We start from the raw sequence: 17,982 nt of genomic DNA, 5'->3' as shown, positions 1-17,982 counted from the left end.
TCACCCAGAGCTTGAACATATATGAGAAACACCATTCCACTGTTGAAAGGTGCTCAGTAAAGATCAAAGAAAATCAGAGGGAAAATTTTTACAAGTCGAAAACTAAAGAGATTAAGAATTGTCAATCCTGAAGAAGCTTCAGCCTGCCAATAAAAGGTCATAGTAGTTTCTGTAAAGTAGAAACATAAACAAACTTGGCTAAAAGAATAAGATCTGACACCAGAGTTAACAGCACATCCTTTTGACATGTACAAGAAAGCTGAAAAGAAGAAATAAAACATGAACTTATGGGACAGCAGTACTAAGGGCCAGTTCTACCCAGGTATGTCATGAATTAATTTTATATAGGTTGAATGTTTATCTCCTTTATCATGGTAAGAAAAAAAACACATGTAATTTGTTTCTTTAGTGAACTAATATTTATTAAGAAATAAGCTAATATGTAAGAATATAAGGGATGAAAGGAATCAAAGTTTATTAATTATTGAAAAGTGGATTTAAAGATGCTGAGACAAAGGGAATTCTGTGGAATAAATGAAGAATCCTGAAGATGACAGAGCAATAGTAAGACTGGAAAGTAGAACAGTAGAAATAAGAAGGAAATTTTCAAACTGGGTAGGTAAAGGACAGGAAAATACTGGAAGAGAAAGCTGGTGTGCTATATTGACTTTGTCTTATTCTTTCTGTGGGGCAAGTGTTGTGTTTGAAAAATTTATATTACACCTACTTGAGTATGGAATTAAGGAAAACAAATTTTGGTAAGATTTTCTTTAGGTCAGTTGAATATATTATATAATGTATGTTCAGGGTGATTTGTTTCTAAGAATGAAGGATTTGCTATATCTGTTTTGTGAGCTATGATTGTCTGATTTCAAGTAAGTTTATGAAGAAGATAGCACTTGTTATTTTTTTTAGATTTGACTCCTCACTGTGTGAACCATGGAAGTGAATTTTACAGGTCTCTGACTTGGAAGTACATTCTTTTTGCTTTGTTTGCTTTTCCATAGGAAATGGAATGTTATATATTTAATTTTGTGACATAATACAGGTATGTACCTTGGTTCTAATATTAATGATTTCATTGAAACCAGTGAATTTTCTCTGCTACTTACAACAAACAATTTTTCTAAATGTTATAAAAATTAACTTTCAGGAACGATTTGGAACGGTCAGCCCCAGGCCATCAGCCATCGTGCTTAAATTGGTTTTTGTAAACGACTTGTGTGTGTTTCGTAAAATATGCTTTATTTTAAAATTAGGGCTTCCTGTTGCAGCTGTTCCAGGAGCTCTGAGTCCTTTGGCTATTCCAAACGCTGCTGCAGCAGCTGCTGCAGCTGCTGCTGGCCGAGTGGGTATGCCTGGAGTCTCAGCTGGTGGCAATACAGTCCTGTTGGTTAGCAATTTAAATGAAGAGGTTAGTAAAATAATTTTCTAATATCTATTTTTTAACTTCATTTCATTTGTGAAAGTTTTTCATGTTTTATTTCATTTTGCACTTGCCTTTCTTTTTATGTACATTCATTAGTCAAAGTATTTTCTATGTGTTTCTACTTCCAAATAAAATCTATGTACTTGTTTAGGCAATACTTTATTTCTGTAGCTAGTCATATCTCTTTTTAATATATATATATATTTTTAACCTAACTACCTATTTTTCCTAAGAAAAATATGGTGAAGTACTGTAGTTTGGCTTTTTATCTTTTTGTTGTTCTCAAAGGCAAATATCTAATTTGCAGATGTAACTGTAAAACAATTTTGCTCTTTTGCCTTTTCTAATTATTTGCTTGTTCATTTCATGCTTATGTGTCATTGCATTTTTTTTAATCTTATTTTATGTGAACTACTCTAATACATTTTTCTTTGAAGGTTCTTCCAAAGATCTTGACGAGGCACTCTTCCAGTCTTTCTTAGTAATTTTTTCTTTGCAGTTATTAGTCATTGTCTTCTAAAAATATTTTTCAACTTTACCTCTCCCCAAACCCCTCCCACCCTGTTAAATAAAATTTATTGCTGAGTTATTTTCTTTAGTTGTACATTTTATGTCTGGTATATTTTATTTTGATTGCTATGGAAGCTGGTATGAAATGTGGGAAGCTCAGTGTATCAGTTTATGATGTCTAATTTGAATATTTGTTTCATTTTTAATTGGCCTCTGTTAATACGAACATTAAATTATTTTATCATTTAATACTATAGTCATTCGCAGTTGTGCATGCTAAAATGTTTGAATCAGAGTGCCTTTGTTTTTCTTTTTAAGAATTTTGCCTGCATTTCATAACCAGCCATGCTTATGCAGTAAAAGTTCAAAGTTTAAAATTCCTATGCATGCTTTCCTCCCCTATGTTGAGATGAAATGCTGTAATTTACTCTTTGATATAGATGTACTTTACCCATATTTGTCTTGGATGACTACATTTTACTCAGTTTTTCTTGTACAGTACATAAACCAACCATTTTCTGACCAAATCCTGCATTTCCTATGTACTGACCTATATTTTATTTTTTTTTTTGTTCCCCGATTCCTTATTTTTTTCTTCTGCATTGCTGTTTCCCTTCCCCATTTCATCCTTTTCCCTGTGTGTTCACCTTCCCTTTCCTTGTCTTTTCCCAAATGCCCATTCCCTTCCCTGTCTTATCCTTTATTTTCCTTGTCCTTGTCTTCATTCCCTGTCTCCATTCCCTATGTTCATGCTTCTGTGCTTGAACAAATGTTCCTCGGACCAACTTGCCCCAATTAACCGCCTTGAACCATGATCCATGACCACCTCACCATTCTGCGGGAACCACCCTTCGTTATGGATGATCTGTTCATCTCCGCTCTTCCTCGACTCTTCTCTCTTCTTGTCTTACGCTGCTTGCTCTTCTCTCCTTCTAAAGATGGTTACGCCCCAAAGTCTGTTTACCCTCTTCGGTATGTTATTGTTAGCACTATACTTTTATTATTGATTTGATTTTTGTTTCACCTTAATTCTTATTTGTAGCTAGCACTTTGGCTTAAATTTGAATAGTAAATCTTTTGCTATTTTTCTTTGCTATTTAAAACTTTCCATAGACACAAAATTTGTTTTAATGCATGCTGATTTATTTTGCATGGTCTTTAATTTAATATCATTCACATAGCTTTGAGGGTTTATCAGAAATTATTCTTTTCAAAATTCACTGTTCAAAATCTTGATCTTCTTTATTCATTTGTGAGAATGATGAGTTTGAATGAGTGATCATGTTGATGTCTGAATGTTTCATTAATATGTCATAAAGATAATCTTTAGCTGACTTGCACATAAAATTAATTCCATTTTTGGATTACCTCTCTGTGGCTCCAAAAAAGGTGTTTATGGAGATGTGCAGCGTGTGAAGATTTTGTACAATAAGAAAGACAGTGCTCTAATACAGATGGCTGATGGAAACCAGTCACAACTGGGTAAGATTAAACTATGTGTCATCTATATGGCTTCAATCTGATTTAAAATGTATAATGTAAACCTGTGAATAAAAACAAATTCCTTTTTATCAGTAAGAAACCGTTTATTAATAGCCAGGGTTCACAATGTCATGTTAATTTTCATATTTTAACATGAATAGTTGTACATGATGAACATATTTGTATTTTTGTGCTATTCTCTTACCATTTCTTCCTTGGAGTTTAATGAAAAAAGGTTTTGGCTTCAAAATTGTAATAATTTCACCTAAGAATTATGATACACATATTAAAAGATTCTTAGCATTTTTCATTTCTGGTTACTCCCTATAATTGAAGTTAACTGTTTATATAGTCCATGGAATCCTGATTAATGCCATGTTAATTTAATTCTTCTAAGATCATTTGAAAGTATTTGACCGAACTTAATAAAGAGTTACATGAAGTGTATTTTAAAGACACCAGGTTACTATAAAATGAAAAACTTAAACCAAATGCCCCACTTTAATCCTTTTTGGAACCTTAAAATATACTTCAACAAGTTGGTATTATTAGATAAATAATTGATCACTTAATTAAGTTAGCATCTCATTCAACTTCATGCACAAAGCCAAATCACATAAATCCAGAAGGTAGTTGCATATTCACAGTGTGATTGACTGTAAATGTCAGTATGATCTTAGCTTATAATTCTTTTCATTAAGATGCAAGGATGATAGTACCTCCGACTGTGTGTACTCGAATTATTAATTTTGAAATTTTCCATTTTTGGTGTAAAAACTAGTGTATTTTTGCCATTGTATCCAGTGAGATTCACAAACTAACAACATAATAAACCAGACCTTTTAGCCTTTGGCATCAGATAGAAGTTTGAAATTCAGTTTCTTACCAGCTATTAGGGTACCCAGGCAATGTATTGCCAGCAACACACTCCAGTACTCTTGCCTGGGAAATCCCATGGACGGAGGAGCCTGGCAGGCTATAGTCCATGGTGTCGCTAAGAGTCGGACACGACTGAGCGACTTCATTTTCACTTTTCACTTTCACGCATTGGAGAAGGAAATGGCAACTGACTCCAGTATTCTTGCCTGGAGAATCCCAGGGATGGAGGAGCCTCGTGGGCTGCCATCTATGGGGTGGCACAGAGTCAGACACAACTGAAGTGACTTAGCAGCAGCAGCAGCAGGCAATGTATAAAATTTTATATATCTGGCTCTCCATTTAAAAAAATGGAGATGTCTAGCTTTCAGTTCAGTTCAGTTGCTCAGTCGTGTCCGACTCTGCGACCCCACGAACTGCAGCACACCAGGCCTCCCTGTCCGTCACCAACTCCCGGAGTCCACCCAAACCCATGTCCATTGAGTTGGTGATGCCATCCAACCATCTCATCCTCTGTCATCCCCTTCTCCTCCTGCTCTCAATCTTTCCCAGCATCAGGGTCTTTTCCAATCAGTCAGCTCTTCACATCATGTGGCCAAAGTATTGACGTTTCAACTTCAACATCAGTCCTACCAGTGAACACCCAGGACTGATCTCCTTTAGGATGGACTGGTTGGATCTCCTTGCAGTCCAAGGGACTCTCAAGAGGCTTCTCCAACAGCGCAGTTCAAAAGCATCAATTCTTTGGCTCTCAGCTTTCTTTATAGTCCAACTCTCACATCCAAACATGACCACTGGAAAAAGTGCCTATCTTTAGTGGAAGTTATATAAAAGTGCTGATTATGTCATTGTGTTTGTGTGTGTGTTAGTCATTTAGTGCTATGTGACTGACTGTGACTCCATGGACTATAGCCTGCCTGGCTCCTCTGTCCATGAAATGTTCCAGGCAAGAATACTAGGGTGGGTTGCCATTCCCTTCTCCAGGGATATTCCTGATCCGGGGATCAAAACCAGGTCTCCTGCATTGCAGGCAAATTTTTTACCATCTGAGCCACCAGGGAAGCTGCTTGATTATGTCATGGATGCTCATTATTCTTTTCTTCTTTTTCTGCTTATGTACACTTCTCTACTCTGGTTAGGGATAGTCATTGCCATTATTTTTATGTACTTTATAAGAAGCCTTTTGCAGTGTTTCATAGTTGACAAAGCATTCTCAAATGTGTGATTTCTTTTTTCTCATTGTGTGAGCTGTGGGTGGTGGTGGTTGTTGTTCATTCGCTAAGTCATGTTCGATTCTCTGCACGCCAGGCTCCTCTGTCCTCCCCACCTACCAGAGTCTGCTCAAATTCATGTTCTTTAAATCAGTGATGCTATCTAACAATCTCATCCTCTGCCACCGCCTTCTCCTTTTGCTTTCAGTCTTTCCACATTACCCTCATAAATAAGGGATACACAGTCATTATGGTTGAAAGTACCTGTTCAATCAAATTTTTTTGGATACTTTTTGGTTTTTTATATAAGGACTGTTTAAATAAGTGATGCTTTAATTTTTACTATACTTGTATTAGTCTGCTTGGGCTGCCATAACAAAATACAACAAACTGAGTGACTAAAACAACAAATCTATTTTCTTAAGTTCTGGAAGCCAGTAGTTAGGTGACAACAGATTTGGTTTCTGGTGAGGATTCTTCCTGGCTTGTGGACCAGCTCCCTTCTCCATATGTCCTTACATGGCCTTTCCTGGGAGCCTTCCTCAGCCTCTAAGGTGCTGATATCTTTTCCTATACTTACAAGGACATCAGTCTTACTGGATTAAGGCCTCACCCTTATGACCTCTTTTAACCTAAATTCCCTCCATAAAGGCCCTGCCTCCAAATAGTCACATTGAGGGGTTAAAGCTTCAGTATATGAAGTTTGGGATAATACAATTCACTGCCTAACAGTATTTACTTACATTTTAAAATCTTTTATCCCTAATTTTTATAAATTATAAAAGATAAAATTTTTATCTTTCCACTAAAGCTTTGCTTACTAATAGCATGACATAGTTTTTGGACTATATGTAGTGGCAAATTTCTCATTGCTGCTAGGTTAGATTTTGCTTTCTTGAAGTATATGTCCATAAAAATACGGACTCACACCATTAATGCCTTTAAAACACACACACAAATCCTATGTAAAACTAGGATGTGCTATTGAAAAAAATAAGTGAAACTTTTTTTAATATACTCTGTTTATGGACTCTGTTCTTTTTGGTTTTCATGGGACTGTATTTGGGAAATACTCAGTTGTTTTATAATATAGGCAAATATTTTTATGCTCAGAAAATAGTATGGGAGAAATAAATGGCAAGGTATAGTCAGTAGTATTCAAGTGTGAATGGAATTATTGCAAATCTTAGAGGCCATCTTAAATCATTTTAGACCAGAGTTTTAAAATTTGCAAACATTAAAGATGTTTCCATTTCTACTATAGCCTATTTAATTAATATACTAGAATTTTCTTAAATTAGGTAATTTAGGAGTAATAGAATTTGTAAATTATGTTTGAAATAGTATATTGATCTTCAGTGATTAAATGAATTCTAAGGAAGTACCAAAGAGGAGTTCTAAGGACTACTTACAAAAGAGCCTCAACTGTTTTTAGTTCATGTGTAGCTGCCATCTCAAAAGTATACTTTTTCATAATAGATCTTTACCTACTCTCTAGTAAAATGTGCTGTAGAGGGAGTATTTATAACATACAGCAGTGTTAAATATATTTGTCATGTTGTACATTACATCCTTAGTACCTCTTTATCTTATAACTGGAAGAGTAAATTTGTTTTTACAAATTAGGGAAGCTATAAATGAAAAAGATTTTTCAGAATGGTACCTTATACTTTTATAGCATTTTCCTTTTCAGACCTGTTTTATATTTAACTGGTTTATTCTATACAAGTAAGTATGACAAGATGCATGGATTTAACAAGTTCTGGGTATCTCCTGTGTCAGACTGTGTACTGTAGTGTACTAATCAAATTAAAAACATTTGAGAGTAGGGATTTTGTTCTCAATTCCCTGCTCTTCCATATTGCCTTTACCTCTCTGTTGTTAATACTCTAATACTTTGATTTGAGTAGTCAAATAGACATTCAGTTTAGCTAAACTATATGACTTAATGATATGGTTTTCTTCAGTTGTGACTACTTGAATAAACATAAAACGTATAACTGTTCTCTAATCTCAGACCAGTTCATTTAGTCCAAAAGTAACCCAACTGCTGCCTCAAGAAGTAGGCATGTGATGTTCTGTGTTTAGGCACTGTGCTGTGTGCTGGGGTAGAGACACTGGTTCCTGCTTTCATGTATCTTACAGTCTAAAGGAGGATAATGATTAAAATGTGATGAATTTATAAAAGGAAATAGAACTGGATGGGGACTATCTAGTGAGGTTCTGAACCTTTTCTGAAGAGTGAAGAAAGGGTCCTCTTTAGGAAATAACACTGACGAATAGCTTAGGAAAGATAGTGAAGGAGATAGGAAATTGTTACAAATAGAAAAGCATGCACCAGGCTGAAGGTAAGATACTAGTATTTGTTTAAAAAAATATGTTTTGTTCGCCTGAAAACTTAAGTACAAGGAGGATAGTACTAAGATACTGTAAGTTCCATGAGGGTCAGGTTGGTTCTTATCTTACCACTTGATTCTCAGCACTAACAAAGTTACTAGTATTATAAATCATCAATAAAATATTTATTCAGGGAGGCTTGAGAAAGATGGTAGGGTCAGACTGAGAAGTATAGAAGACATGTTGAAGAATAAGTTGAGGCTTCATCCCTAAGGATTTTAAGCAGGTAGTGACACAGATTTGTATAGAATGGAGGAACATAGAGAAAAATCCAACAAGACAAATTAGAAGACTGATTTGAGTTATACAGATTAAAAGTAATGGCAGTGAAAAGTGTAGAAATCGAATTTGAGGGATAATTAGGAGGAAGGGTTTCATAGGACTTGGCAATTAGGATATGGAGCATAAGGGAGAAAAAGTTAAGAAAGTTTCTTGGGCATTATCAGCAGGACTGTCAAGAAAGATACTCATTCTGGATTTTCATTCTATGAAAGAAGCTGGCTTCTTTGCCTCAGTGCCTTGTTGAGTGCAGATGAATTTGTTTTGTCACCAGTGGCTATTGTAAATTCGTGATTTATTTTAAAACCATAGCAAAATTAGGTATTTCAACTATTCTAAGAATTATTGTAATATTTTTGCTTTGAATGTTGATATTGTTTATTAATAAGCATTCTTCCTCTTAATAGCCATGAATCATCTTAATGGACAGAAGATGTATGGAAAAATTATTCGTGTTACTCTGTCTAAACATCAGACTGTACAACTACCTCGAGAGGGACTTGATGATCAAGGGCTAACAAAAGATTTTGGTAATTCCCCATTGCATCGTTTTAAGAAACCTGGATCCAAAAATTTTCAGAACATTTTCCCTCCTTCTGCAACCCTTCACCTATCCAATATCCCGTAAGTATTAAAGACAGAGTAGTTTATTAAGGATATACATTTTATGAATATAAAATTTTTTTAATATTTTTACTTTTTTTTTTTTCCATCTAATTTTCCCAGTCCTTCAGTAGCAGAAGAAGATCTCCGAACACTGTTTGCTAACACTGGAGGCACTGTGAAAGCATTTAAGTTTTTTCAGTAAGCAAGCTTTCTTGTCTTTAAATTAGTGACTTGATAGAAGTAAAAATTTTCTTCAAGGTAGTGGTCATGTTCGTTTCTAGATATCTTTTGATCCTGGAATGAACAAAAGTATTTAAGCCGTTCTGATTTTTATGAAGTATCTAATTTCATAATTTTGTTTCAGAAGAGATCACAAAATGGCTCTTCTTCAGATGGCAACAGTGGAAGAAGCTATTCAGGCCTTGATTGATCTTCATAATTATAACCTTGGTGAAAACCATCATCTGAGAGTGTCTTTCTCCAAGTCAACAATTTAAAAAAGGGGGGAGATGAAGATTGAGGGTGAATCACATTGTTCGGTGTCATCACCTATTGACTGTTCAGAAAAGTGGGGACCAGAGTTTGATTTTTTCTGTTGTTTTTTTTTTTTCCATGCTGTTATCATTCCTTGGTTATAAAACGAAATGGCGTATGTAAAGGCAGAGTTATTAACTACTCTCTTTCATCTGTTTTGTAGGGAAGCCATTTTTGTCTGTTTGAAATTTTAGTTTAATTTTACTTTCCTTTTTCAACTTAGTTGACATACGTGCCTTAAAAAGGAAACTAGTGTTGCTATTGTGCATTTACTAGAAAAAAGGAATTGGTTTGTCTAGGGCACATTGTTAAATGGGAATTAACAATATGTTTAGGCAGGGGTGTGTAAAAAGGTTAAGTTTTTTTTCCTCCTGCTTGGAACTTATTTTCAATTATTGGCTTGTCATATTTCTTTATTTAATCAAATAAGATACATGATACTGAAAGAATAAAGCAGCATTTTTTTTTTTCAGTTTTTACTACCTTAGGCTTTATTGCTTTAAAAAAACATTGGCCTTTTGTATCTCACAATTCTGGTCTAGATTCAGTTATGAATGTAGGCATTAGTTAAAATTAACAAGATGCAGAGTATTACTTTCTTAAGACAACAAAGTGATTTCTGTAAGTTTGAGCCCTATGTGGAAAAGCATTGTGGAATCTTAACCTTTTTGTACACACTCTTGTGGGACGTATCATATAAATGTCAGCACTAAGTAATGTCTTGTTTGTGGCTGAATATTTTTCGTAGATGTTTTTGAAGTTGACATGACTTATGTGCATTTAAATATATATTGCCATCCTTAGTTTGTAATTAAGATTTGGAATATGGTTGTGGATTTCTGAGCATGTGCAGACCGGTCTAGCTAGTTCAGGAACTGGTGCATGTATTTTTCAAAGATAAAAGAAAGTGTACTGCGAAAATTTGCAGGAAGATTAATTTTGTGGCAGTTTTCTAAAACTGACAACCAGGTGGGACCAAAGTTTATGTGCCTTTAGTCTTAATTTACCTTGCATTGTAATATTCAGTTTTAATAAATCTTCAAAATATTTTGTATTTAGGAATAGATCTGACTTTAATAAAAACATTGCTCAGAATCTACAGGTCAAATTAATTTGAACAGTTCTTGTCAATCTGAATTGTTGATTCTGTTTAAATGACCAATACTTTTTTGAAATTGATGTACTTAGTTTCACGATTCATAGATTCTGTTATCTATGTAGACAGAATGGTCATGTATATTTTCTATTAGTTGAGTTTTTACATCTTTAGAAATGTAAAATTCAGTATAGTTTGAAAGCGGCACAATTAAAAATTAATTTTCTAACAAAGTTGGGAGGTTTGATGGTTGTTTAATTTCCTTTTGTGTGTACTCTGCTTACCTCTGTAGCATGCTCAATAAACACTTCTGTAGCTCTGTATTCACCTTTTCTGTCTTTCTCTGCTGGCTTTTCTCTCTCTTCTTTGTTTTCACTCCACTGTGCTTCTGAATTCATGTTTATTCTCTGCCAGGGTGGGAAAGGAATAATAATAATACAATTCTATGACTTTATACCATAAATAAATCTAGATGCTGTGAAAATATACCAGCTGTTTTTTTTTTAATTTGAAAGATGGTAACTGCTTTTCAGGAGGACACATATTAAACATTTCCCACCCTGTTACAATCTACTGCTTTAAAGACATAACTTTTATTGTATCTTGTTAATTCTTTCTATCTCTTTTGTTGTTGTTGTTTTTTTCCGGTAGACTTCTGCACTAATAGATCTTTTGGATTTGCCATGCTCTCTTGCTGCAGTTTCATCTTCATCTTTTGTGTCTGCTAAAGATTTCCTACTTTGTGAGTTTTAACAAAGGATACTTGATGTTACTGGGAAGAAACAGAATCGCACCATCTGCCTTTGCTTTGGGTGGGAGGGAAGATGCACATCAGGGTATTTAAAAACTCAAGGGTAATTTGTGATGTTACAGTTTTCACTTTTTAAATGGTTTCAGTTAGAGTACCGTTTGTATTAAAATATTTTGGGGGGGTTCACTTTTGTCAGCAGTTAGGCATATTGGTGTCAGATAACTTTGCAAGTTACTCATGTTCTTTAAGTTTGTTCTGTTATAACCTGACAAGTATGCAAAACTCACACATTAGGAAAATTAAAAACAAATGAAGGAGTATGCAGTACCTTTCAGTGTGCTATAGTAATGCAGTAATTCAGTCATCTCCAAAAAAGAAAGAGTCTAGTAAATAAAAACAATTGTGTACATTTGAGTTAACAGGGTGATTTGAAAGCTAAGTAATCTCAAATTTTTTTTCAAGTATCATTGTAGTACAGAAGAACTCGAGCAACAGCAGACGTGCCTAATACTTAAAAAAAAAAAAAAAGCCTGTACCATGAATGACTAGTAATTGAGCAGTTTCTTCAAGTGAAGTTTTTCTTAGGATGATTGGGCAATAGTTGAAATATATGAAATGAAGTGAATATCGATCTGTTGTGTCCAACTCTTTGTGACCCCCTGGACTGTACCCCTCCAGGCTCCTCTGTCCATGGAATTCTCCAGGCAAAAATCCTGGAGTGGGCTGCCATTCCCTTCTCTAGGGAATCTTCCCAACCCAGGGATCAAACCCCGGTCTCCTGCATTGCAGATTCTTTACCATCTGAGCCACCAGGGAATCAAGTAGGTGCTATCCCTTTTCAGATAGTCCCTTACGGCGGGAATTGGCTTGTAAGAAGAAACCAGAGGTCCTGAAATGTGTGTGGGAACTGAAGTTGCTTCATTACTGAGCTGGGATGAGTCTCTGATGGAGGAGTGACCAGAAACCCAAGTTTTTCCTGCCTAGGAGTAACAGATTCTTCAGTTTTCTACAGTGTACTCCAGTGCAGCCTTCCTTCCAAAGTTCAAGCCTGTAAAGTGGGAGTTTTGACATTCTAGAATATTTTCGTACATTAACTCAGTCCTTAGCAGATAGTAAATTGTTTTAAGTGTTAATGTGAAAACAGCTTTGTCCTTGTCATTATTACCACTTAGATGCCTCTGTCTTTTATCTCTTAGATATTTCTAAGAGGAGTGAACTAGCTAACAATAACATGTTCTTAGGACACAGCTGCTTGTTCCTAGAGGCCTTACCTTGAATATTAAGAGAGAACTTGATTTTTCTTTTCTACAACAGAGAAAAACTGATTTTTTTTTGACATCAAGATTTATTTTGGAAAATGGGTTTTAAAATACCTACTTAAGGAATGGATTCATGTATATTTAATGTTAGAAATCTAATTTAGTATTTGAAAGCAGCTAAGAACACCCTAGCTTAACAAGGGATAATAAGGAATCATTATATTTAGTTAACATTAGAGAGAGATACGTTAATACTTTAGAGGCATTTTAACTTCAAAATATAATTTTAATATTAACCTTATTTTATTAGTTATGTGGTGGTTAATTGGTTCATTAGTTCTATTTTGTATCACCATAGAGTTTGAAGGAAAAGGACAAGTTACTTTTCTAAGCCTCAGTATCATTTATGTATTTATACAAAATGTAGGCAATAAATTCTACTCTTCCCACCTCACAAGGTACTGTGAAGCTCAAATAGTATGAATGAAGAAATGCTATGCAAATGATAAATTGCTGTGTAGGAGGAAAAGTTGCAAGGCCAGTTTCATGTCTGCCAGATCTTAGTTATCAGCAATATATAAAACTCTGATGTCTTTCTTTTTGCTACAGAGGAATATTTTCATGTTTTTAAAAAGTGTTGCATCTGGTAAAGCACAAAGATGTAGAAAGCAAGTCTATAATGCATCCCAAAGCCAAATGAAAGGAGACTGGATTTAGCCTTATATTTTCTGTTTGAATTATTTGATAGCCTAATAATAAAACATAGATACATAATTATGAACTTCATTAAAAATTAGATTTTCTATGTACATACCTTTAAAGGTTGCTGTGCAACTTGGAGATAATTCTAACACTTAAAGTCCTAAAATGCTATGAAAAGAAAAGATTGTCTCATGAATAGCTTGGGACGTCAAGATTTCCTCACTGCCTTAATATTTTTAAATAGCATAAATATGAAAACATGTTTTTCATCCAGGAGAAAAGGATATGGAACTGTTCAGGGAAATTGAACATACATGGGTTTCTATTTTGGCTAAATATTTGTTTCACGACATATTCAGGAGAAAAAGGTCGATTTTAAGCCACAGGATTAGAGTATGTGTGCTGCTGCTGCTAAGTCGCTTCAGTCGTGTCCGACTCCATGCGACCCCATAGACGGCAGCCCACGAGGCTCCGCCATACCTGGGATTCTCCAGGCAAGAACACTGGAGTGGGTTGCCATTTCCTTCTCCAATGCATGAAAATGACAGTGAAGTCGCTCAGTCGTGTCCGACTCTTGGAGACCCCATGGACTCCAGCCCACCAGGCTCCTCCATCCATGGGATTTTCCAGGCAAGAGTATGGAGTGGGTACCAGTTATCAAAACCTTTAATTTTGGAGTTATTCTTTATTTTCCTAAATACACTTATTCCCTTTATCTTTTTTTTCTTTTATATTTTACAAATAAAGTATAAATGTTAAAGACAAAAAGAGGTTGCCCCACATTAAAGACAAAATGAAGTGTTAAAATATGCAGAAAAATATGAAGAGCATATAATAAACACCTGTGCACATTTACTCTCACTGCCTAATACTTTCCATACTTTGTGTAATTTTACTATATCACTTAAAACAGATTGAACTGACATCATTTTTGTACTCTCCCTGATCTTAACCCCCATATACCCCTTCTACAGGTAATCATTACCTTTGAATTTAGTATGTTTTAAACTCAGTGGTTGTTTTCAAAGGGAATTTGTTCTGTAGTCTAGTGGCTTTAAAAAAAAAATACTGCAAAATTTATGTTTAAATGGTACAATATTTTGTTCAACACACTGTAATTTTTTTAAGATTAGTATGTCTGAACATTAATGGCTCCTTACCAAAGCTCATGATATTTAACCAGTTTTAAGGTTTTTAAATCAATTTCTTTTCAGTAAATATTAAGTGTTTTGAGTCTCAAGTTTCTTCTAAGGCAAAGTTGTGAAAAGTAAACAAGAAATATTTATGTGTGAGACCCTCAAATACAGACATACCCTTTCTAGCTTTAGATTATAGCCACCCTTGGTGCAACTTAATGCCTTCCTCTCATTTCAATGGACAAAGAGAGTATTCCCCTTGACTGGTGTTAGTGCTTAGAAAACAGTAACAAACCTCCATCACTCAGCTTCAGTTACCAACTTAATCTTTCTTGTTTTTCTGTCCACTTACTGCCCATATTAGCACAAATCCCAGACGTTACATCATCAGACTTTCTGGGATATTTTCCATGTCACGTTTTACTCCTGCTTATAGTTGCCCTTGTGTAAGAATATCAGGGCTAGCCAAGCTTGTCAGCATTACAGTTTCTTCAGATCTTAGAACTTTGCTACTCAAAATATTGTCCCCGTACCAAGGGCAGTTAGTATCACCTGGGAGCTTATTAGAAACTCAGACTCGAGCCTTGTCTGTGACTTAATCTTCATTTTTACAAAATTGGCAGGTGTGACCCATCTGGACATTAAAGTTCTATGCTAGTAGAACATTCTTTTCAGTTCAGTGAAAACCAGCTTTTTTCCTTCTTGTGAAAAAATTACCAATAAAATGTAACAAGTTATTGGAAAGATCTGTACTGTTAATAACACTAAGGAATAACTGTAGAGCTGCAAAGGACCCTAGGTATATGGTTTTAACCTGTAGTTGAGGTAGGTCAAATGAATGGTTTAGCAACACGTTTGTATTGACTTATCTGTAATTAGAATACAGGTCCCTGGGTTTCCGGTTCAGTCCTATAATGTGTTCTATTAATTAAAGCAAATACAGACCTGCTGTTATTCATAAATTAACACTATTGGAATTCAGTGTGCAAGTTAATAAGTAGTTCAGTTCAATTCAGTTGCTCAGTTGTGTCTGACACTTTGCGACCCCATGAACATGAACCGCAGCACGCCAGGCCTCCCTGTCCATCACCAACTCCTGGAGTCTACTCAAACCTATGCCTATCGAGTCGGTGATGCCATCCAGCCATCTCATCCTCTGTCGTCCCCTTCTCTCCTGCCCCCAATTCTTCCCAGCATCAGGGTCTTTTCCAGTGAGTCAACTCTTCACGTGAGGTGGCCAAAGTATTGGAGTTTCAGCTTCAACATCAGTCCTTCCAATGAACACCCAGGACTGATCTCCTTTAGGATGGACTGGTTGGATCTCCTTGCAGTCCAAGGGACTCTCAAGAGTCTTCTCCAACACCACAGTTCAAAACCATCAATTCTTCGGAGCTCAGCTTTCTTCACCGTCCAACTCTCACATCCATACGTGACTACTGGGAAAACCATAGCCTTGACTAGACGGACCTTTGTTGGCAAAGTAATGTCTCTGCTTTTTAATATGCTATCTAGGTTGGCCATAACCTTCCTTCCGAGGAGTCAGCGTCTTTTAATTTCATGGCTGCAATCACCATCAGCAGTGATTTTGGAGCCCAAAAAAATAAAGCCTGACACTGTTTGCACTGTTTCCCCATCTATTTCCCATGAAGTGATGGGACCAGATGCCATGATCTTAGTTTTCTGAATGTTGAATTTTAAGACAACTTTTTCACTCTCTTTCACTTTCATCAAGAGGCTCTTTAGTTCTTTGCTTTCTGCCATGAGGGTGGTGTCAACTGCATATCTGAGGTTATTGATATTTCTCTCAGCAACCTTGATTCCAGCTTGTGTTTCTTCCAGCCCAGCGTTTCTCATGATGTACTCTGCATATAAGTTAGATAAGCAGGGTGACAATACACAGCCTTGACGTACTCCTTTTCCTATTTGGAACCAGTCTGTTGTTCCATGTCCAGTTCTAACTGTTACTTCCTGACCTGCATACAGGTTTCTCAAGAGACAGGTCAGGTGGTCTGGTATTCCCATCTCTTTCAGAATTTTCCACAGCTTATTGTGATCCACACAGTCAAAGGCTTTGGCATAGTCAATAAAGCAGAAATAGATGGTTTTCTGGAACTCTTTTTCGAAGATCCAGCGGATGTTGGCAATTTGATCTCTGGTTCCTCTGCCTTTTCTAAAACCAGCTTGAACATCTGGAAGTTCACAGTGCACGTATTGCTGAAGCCTGGTTTGGAGAATTTTGAGCATTACTTTACTAGCGTGTGAGATGAGTGCAGTTGTGCAGTAGTTCAAGCATTCTTTGGGATTGGAATGAAAACTGACCTTTTCCAGTCCTGTGGCCACTGCTGAATTTTCCAGATTTGCTGGCATATTGAGTGCAGCACTTTCACAGCATCATCTTTGAGGATTTGAAATAGCTCAACTGGAATTCCATCACCTCCACTAGCTTTGTTCATAGTGATGCTTTCTAAGGCCCACTTGACTTCACATTCCAGGATGTCTGGCTCTAGGTGAGTGATCACACCATCATGATTATCTGGGTCATGAAGATCTTTTTTGTACAGTTCTTCTGTGTATTCTTGCCACCTCTTCTTAATATCTTCTGCTTCTGTTAGGTCCATACCATTTCTGTCCTTTATCGAGCCCATCTTTGCATGAAATGTTCCCTTGGTATCTCTAATTTTCTTGAAGAGGTCTCTAATCTTTCCCATTCTGTTGTTTTCCTCTATTTCTCTGCAATGATCGTTGAGGAAGGGTTTCTTATCTCTCCTTGCTCTTCTTTGGAACTCTGCATTCGGATGGGAATATCTTTCCTTTTCTCCTTTGCTTTTCGCTTCTCTTCTTTTCCCAGCTATTTGTAAGGCCTCCTCAGACAGCTATTTTGCGTTTTTGCATTTCTTTTCCATGGGGATGGTCTTGATCCCTGTCTCCTGTACAATGTCACGAACCTCTGTCCCCCATAGTTCATCAGGCACTCTGTCTATCAGATCTAGTCCCTTAAATCTATTTGTCACTTCCACTGTATTACTCAGATGACCATTATATCTACTACTGTGGGCAGGAATCCCTTAGAAGAAATGGAGTAGCCATCATGGTCAACAAAAGAGTCTGAAATGCAGTACTTGGATGCAGTCTCAAAAATGACAGAATGATCTGTTCGTTTCCAAGGCAAACCATTCAATATCACGGTAATCCAAGTCTATGCCCCGACCGGTAACGCTGAAGAAGCTGAACTTGAGCGGTTCTATGAAGACCTACAAGACTTAGAACTAACACCCAAAAAAGATGTCCTTTTCATTATAGGGGACTGGAATGCAAAAGTAGGAAATCAGGAAACACCTGGCGTAACAGGCAAATTTCGCCTTGGAGTACAGAATGAAGCAGGGCAAAGGCTAATAAAGTTTTGCCAAGAAAACACACTGGTCATAGCAAACACCCTCTTCCAACAACACAAGAGAAGACTCTACACGTGGACATCACCAGATGGTCAACACCGAAATCAGATGGATTATATTCTTTGCAGCCAAAGATGGAGAAGCTCTACACAGTCAGCAAAAACAAGACCAGGAGCAGACTGTGGCTCAGATCATGAACTCCTTATTGCCAAATTCAGACTTAAATTGAAGAAAGTAGGGAAAATCACTAGACCATTCAGGTATGACCTAAATCAAATCCCTTATGATTATACAGTGGAAGTTAATAGGTAAATAGCTAATA

At 36.2% G+C, this 17,982-nt stretch overlaps 1 protein-coding gene across 22 annotated transcripts in view; it reads left to right on the top strand.

Moving 5' to 3' along the window:
* Positions 1-10,653, top strand: part of PTBP2 (polypyrimidine tract binding protein 2) — an 89,294-nt gene extending 78,641 nt beyond the window's left edge. For 6 of the 22 annotated variants that reach the window (XM_081492673.1, XM_081492689.1, XM_081492687.1 and 3 more), the window contains 6 exons: positions 1,275-1,414; positions 2,878-2,911; positions 3,329-3,421; positions 8,592-8,808; positions 8,911-8,988; positions 9,158-10,653. In XM_081492673.1, coding sequence (XP_081348799.1) covers positions 1,275-1,414; positions 2,878-2,911; positions 3,329-3,421; positions 8,592-8,808; positions 8,911-8,988; positions 9,158-9,287 — 692 coding nt within the window. In that variant the 3' untranslated portion in view covers positions 9,288-10,653. Of the gene's footprint in view, positions 1-1,259; positions 1,415-2,877; positions 2,912-3,328; positions 3,422-8,591; positions 8,809-8,910; positions 8,989-9,154 lie in introns of all 22 variants that reach the window. The other 16 variants (XM_081492672.1, XM_081492684.1, XM_081492682.1 and 13 more) reach the window with 3 other exon arrangements.
* The last annotated feature ends 7,329 nt before the right edge of the window (positions 10,654-17,982 follow it).

Source organism: Giraffa tippelskirchi, chromosome 5, assembly GCF_054371585.1.
Source record: "Giraffa tippelskirchi isolate mGirTip1 chromosome 5, T2T-mGirTip1v1.2.pri, whole genome shotgun sequence".
In the NCBI taxonomy this organism is placed as follows: domain Eukaryota; kingdom Metazoa; phylum Chordata; class Mammalia; order Artiodactyla; family Giraffidae; genus Giraffa; species Giraffa tippelskirchi.
This window is presented reverse-complemented; position numbering and strand designations above follow the sequence as displayed.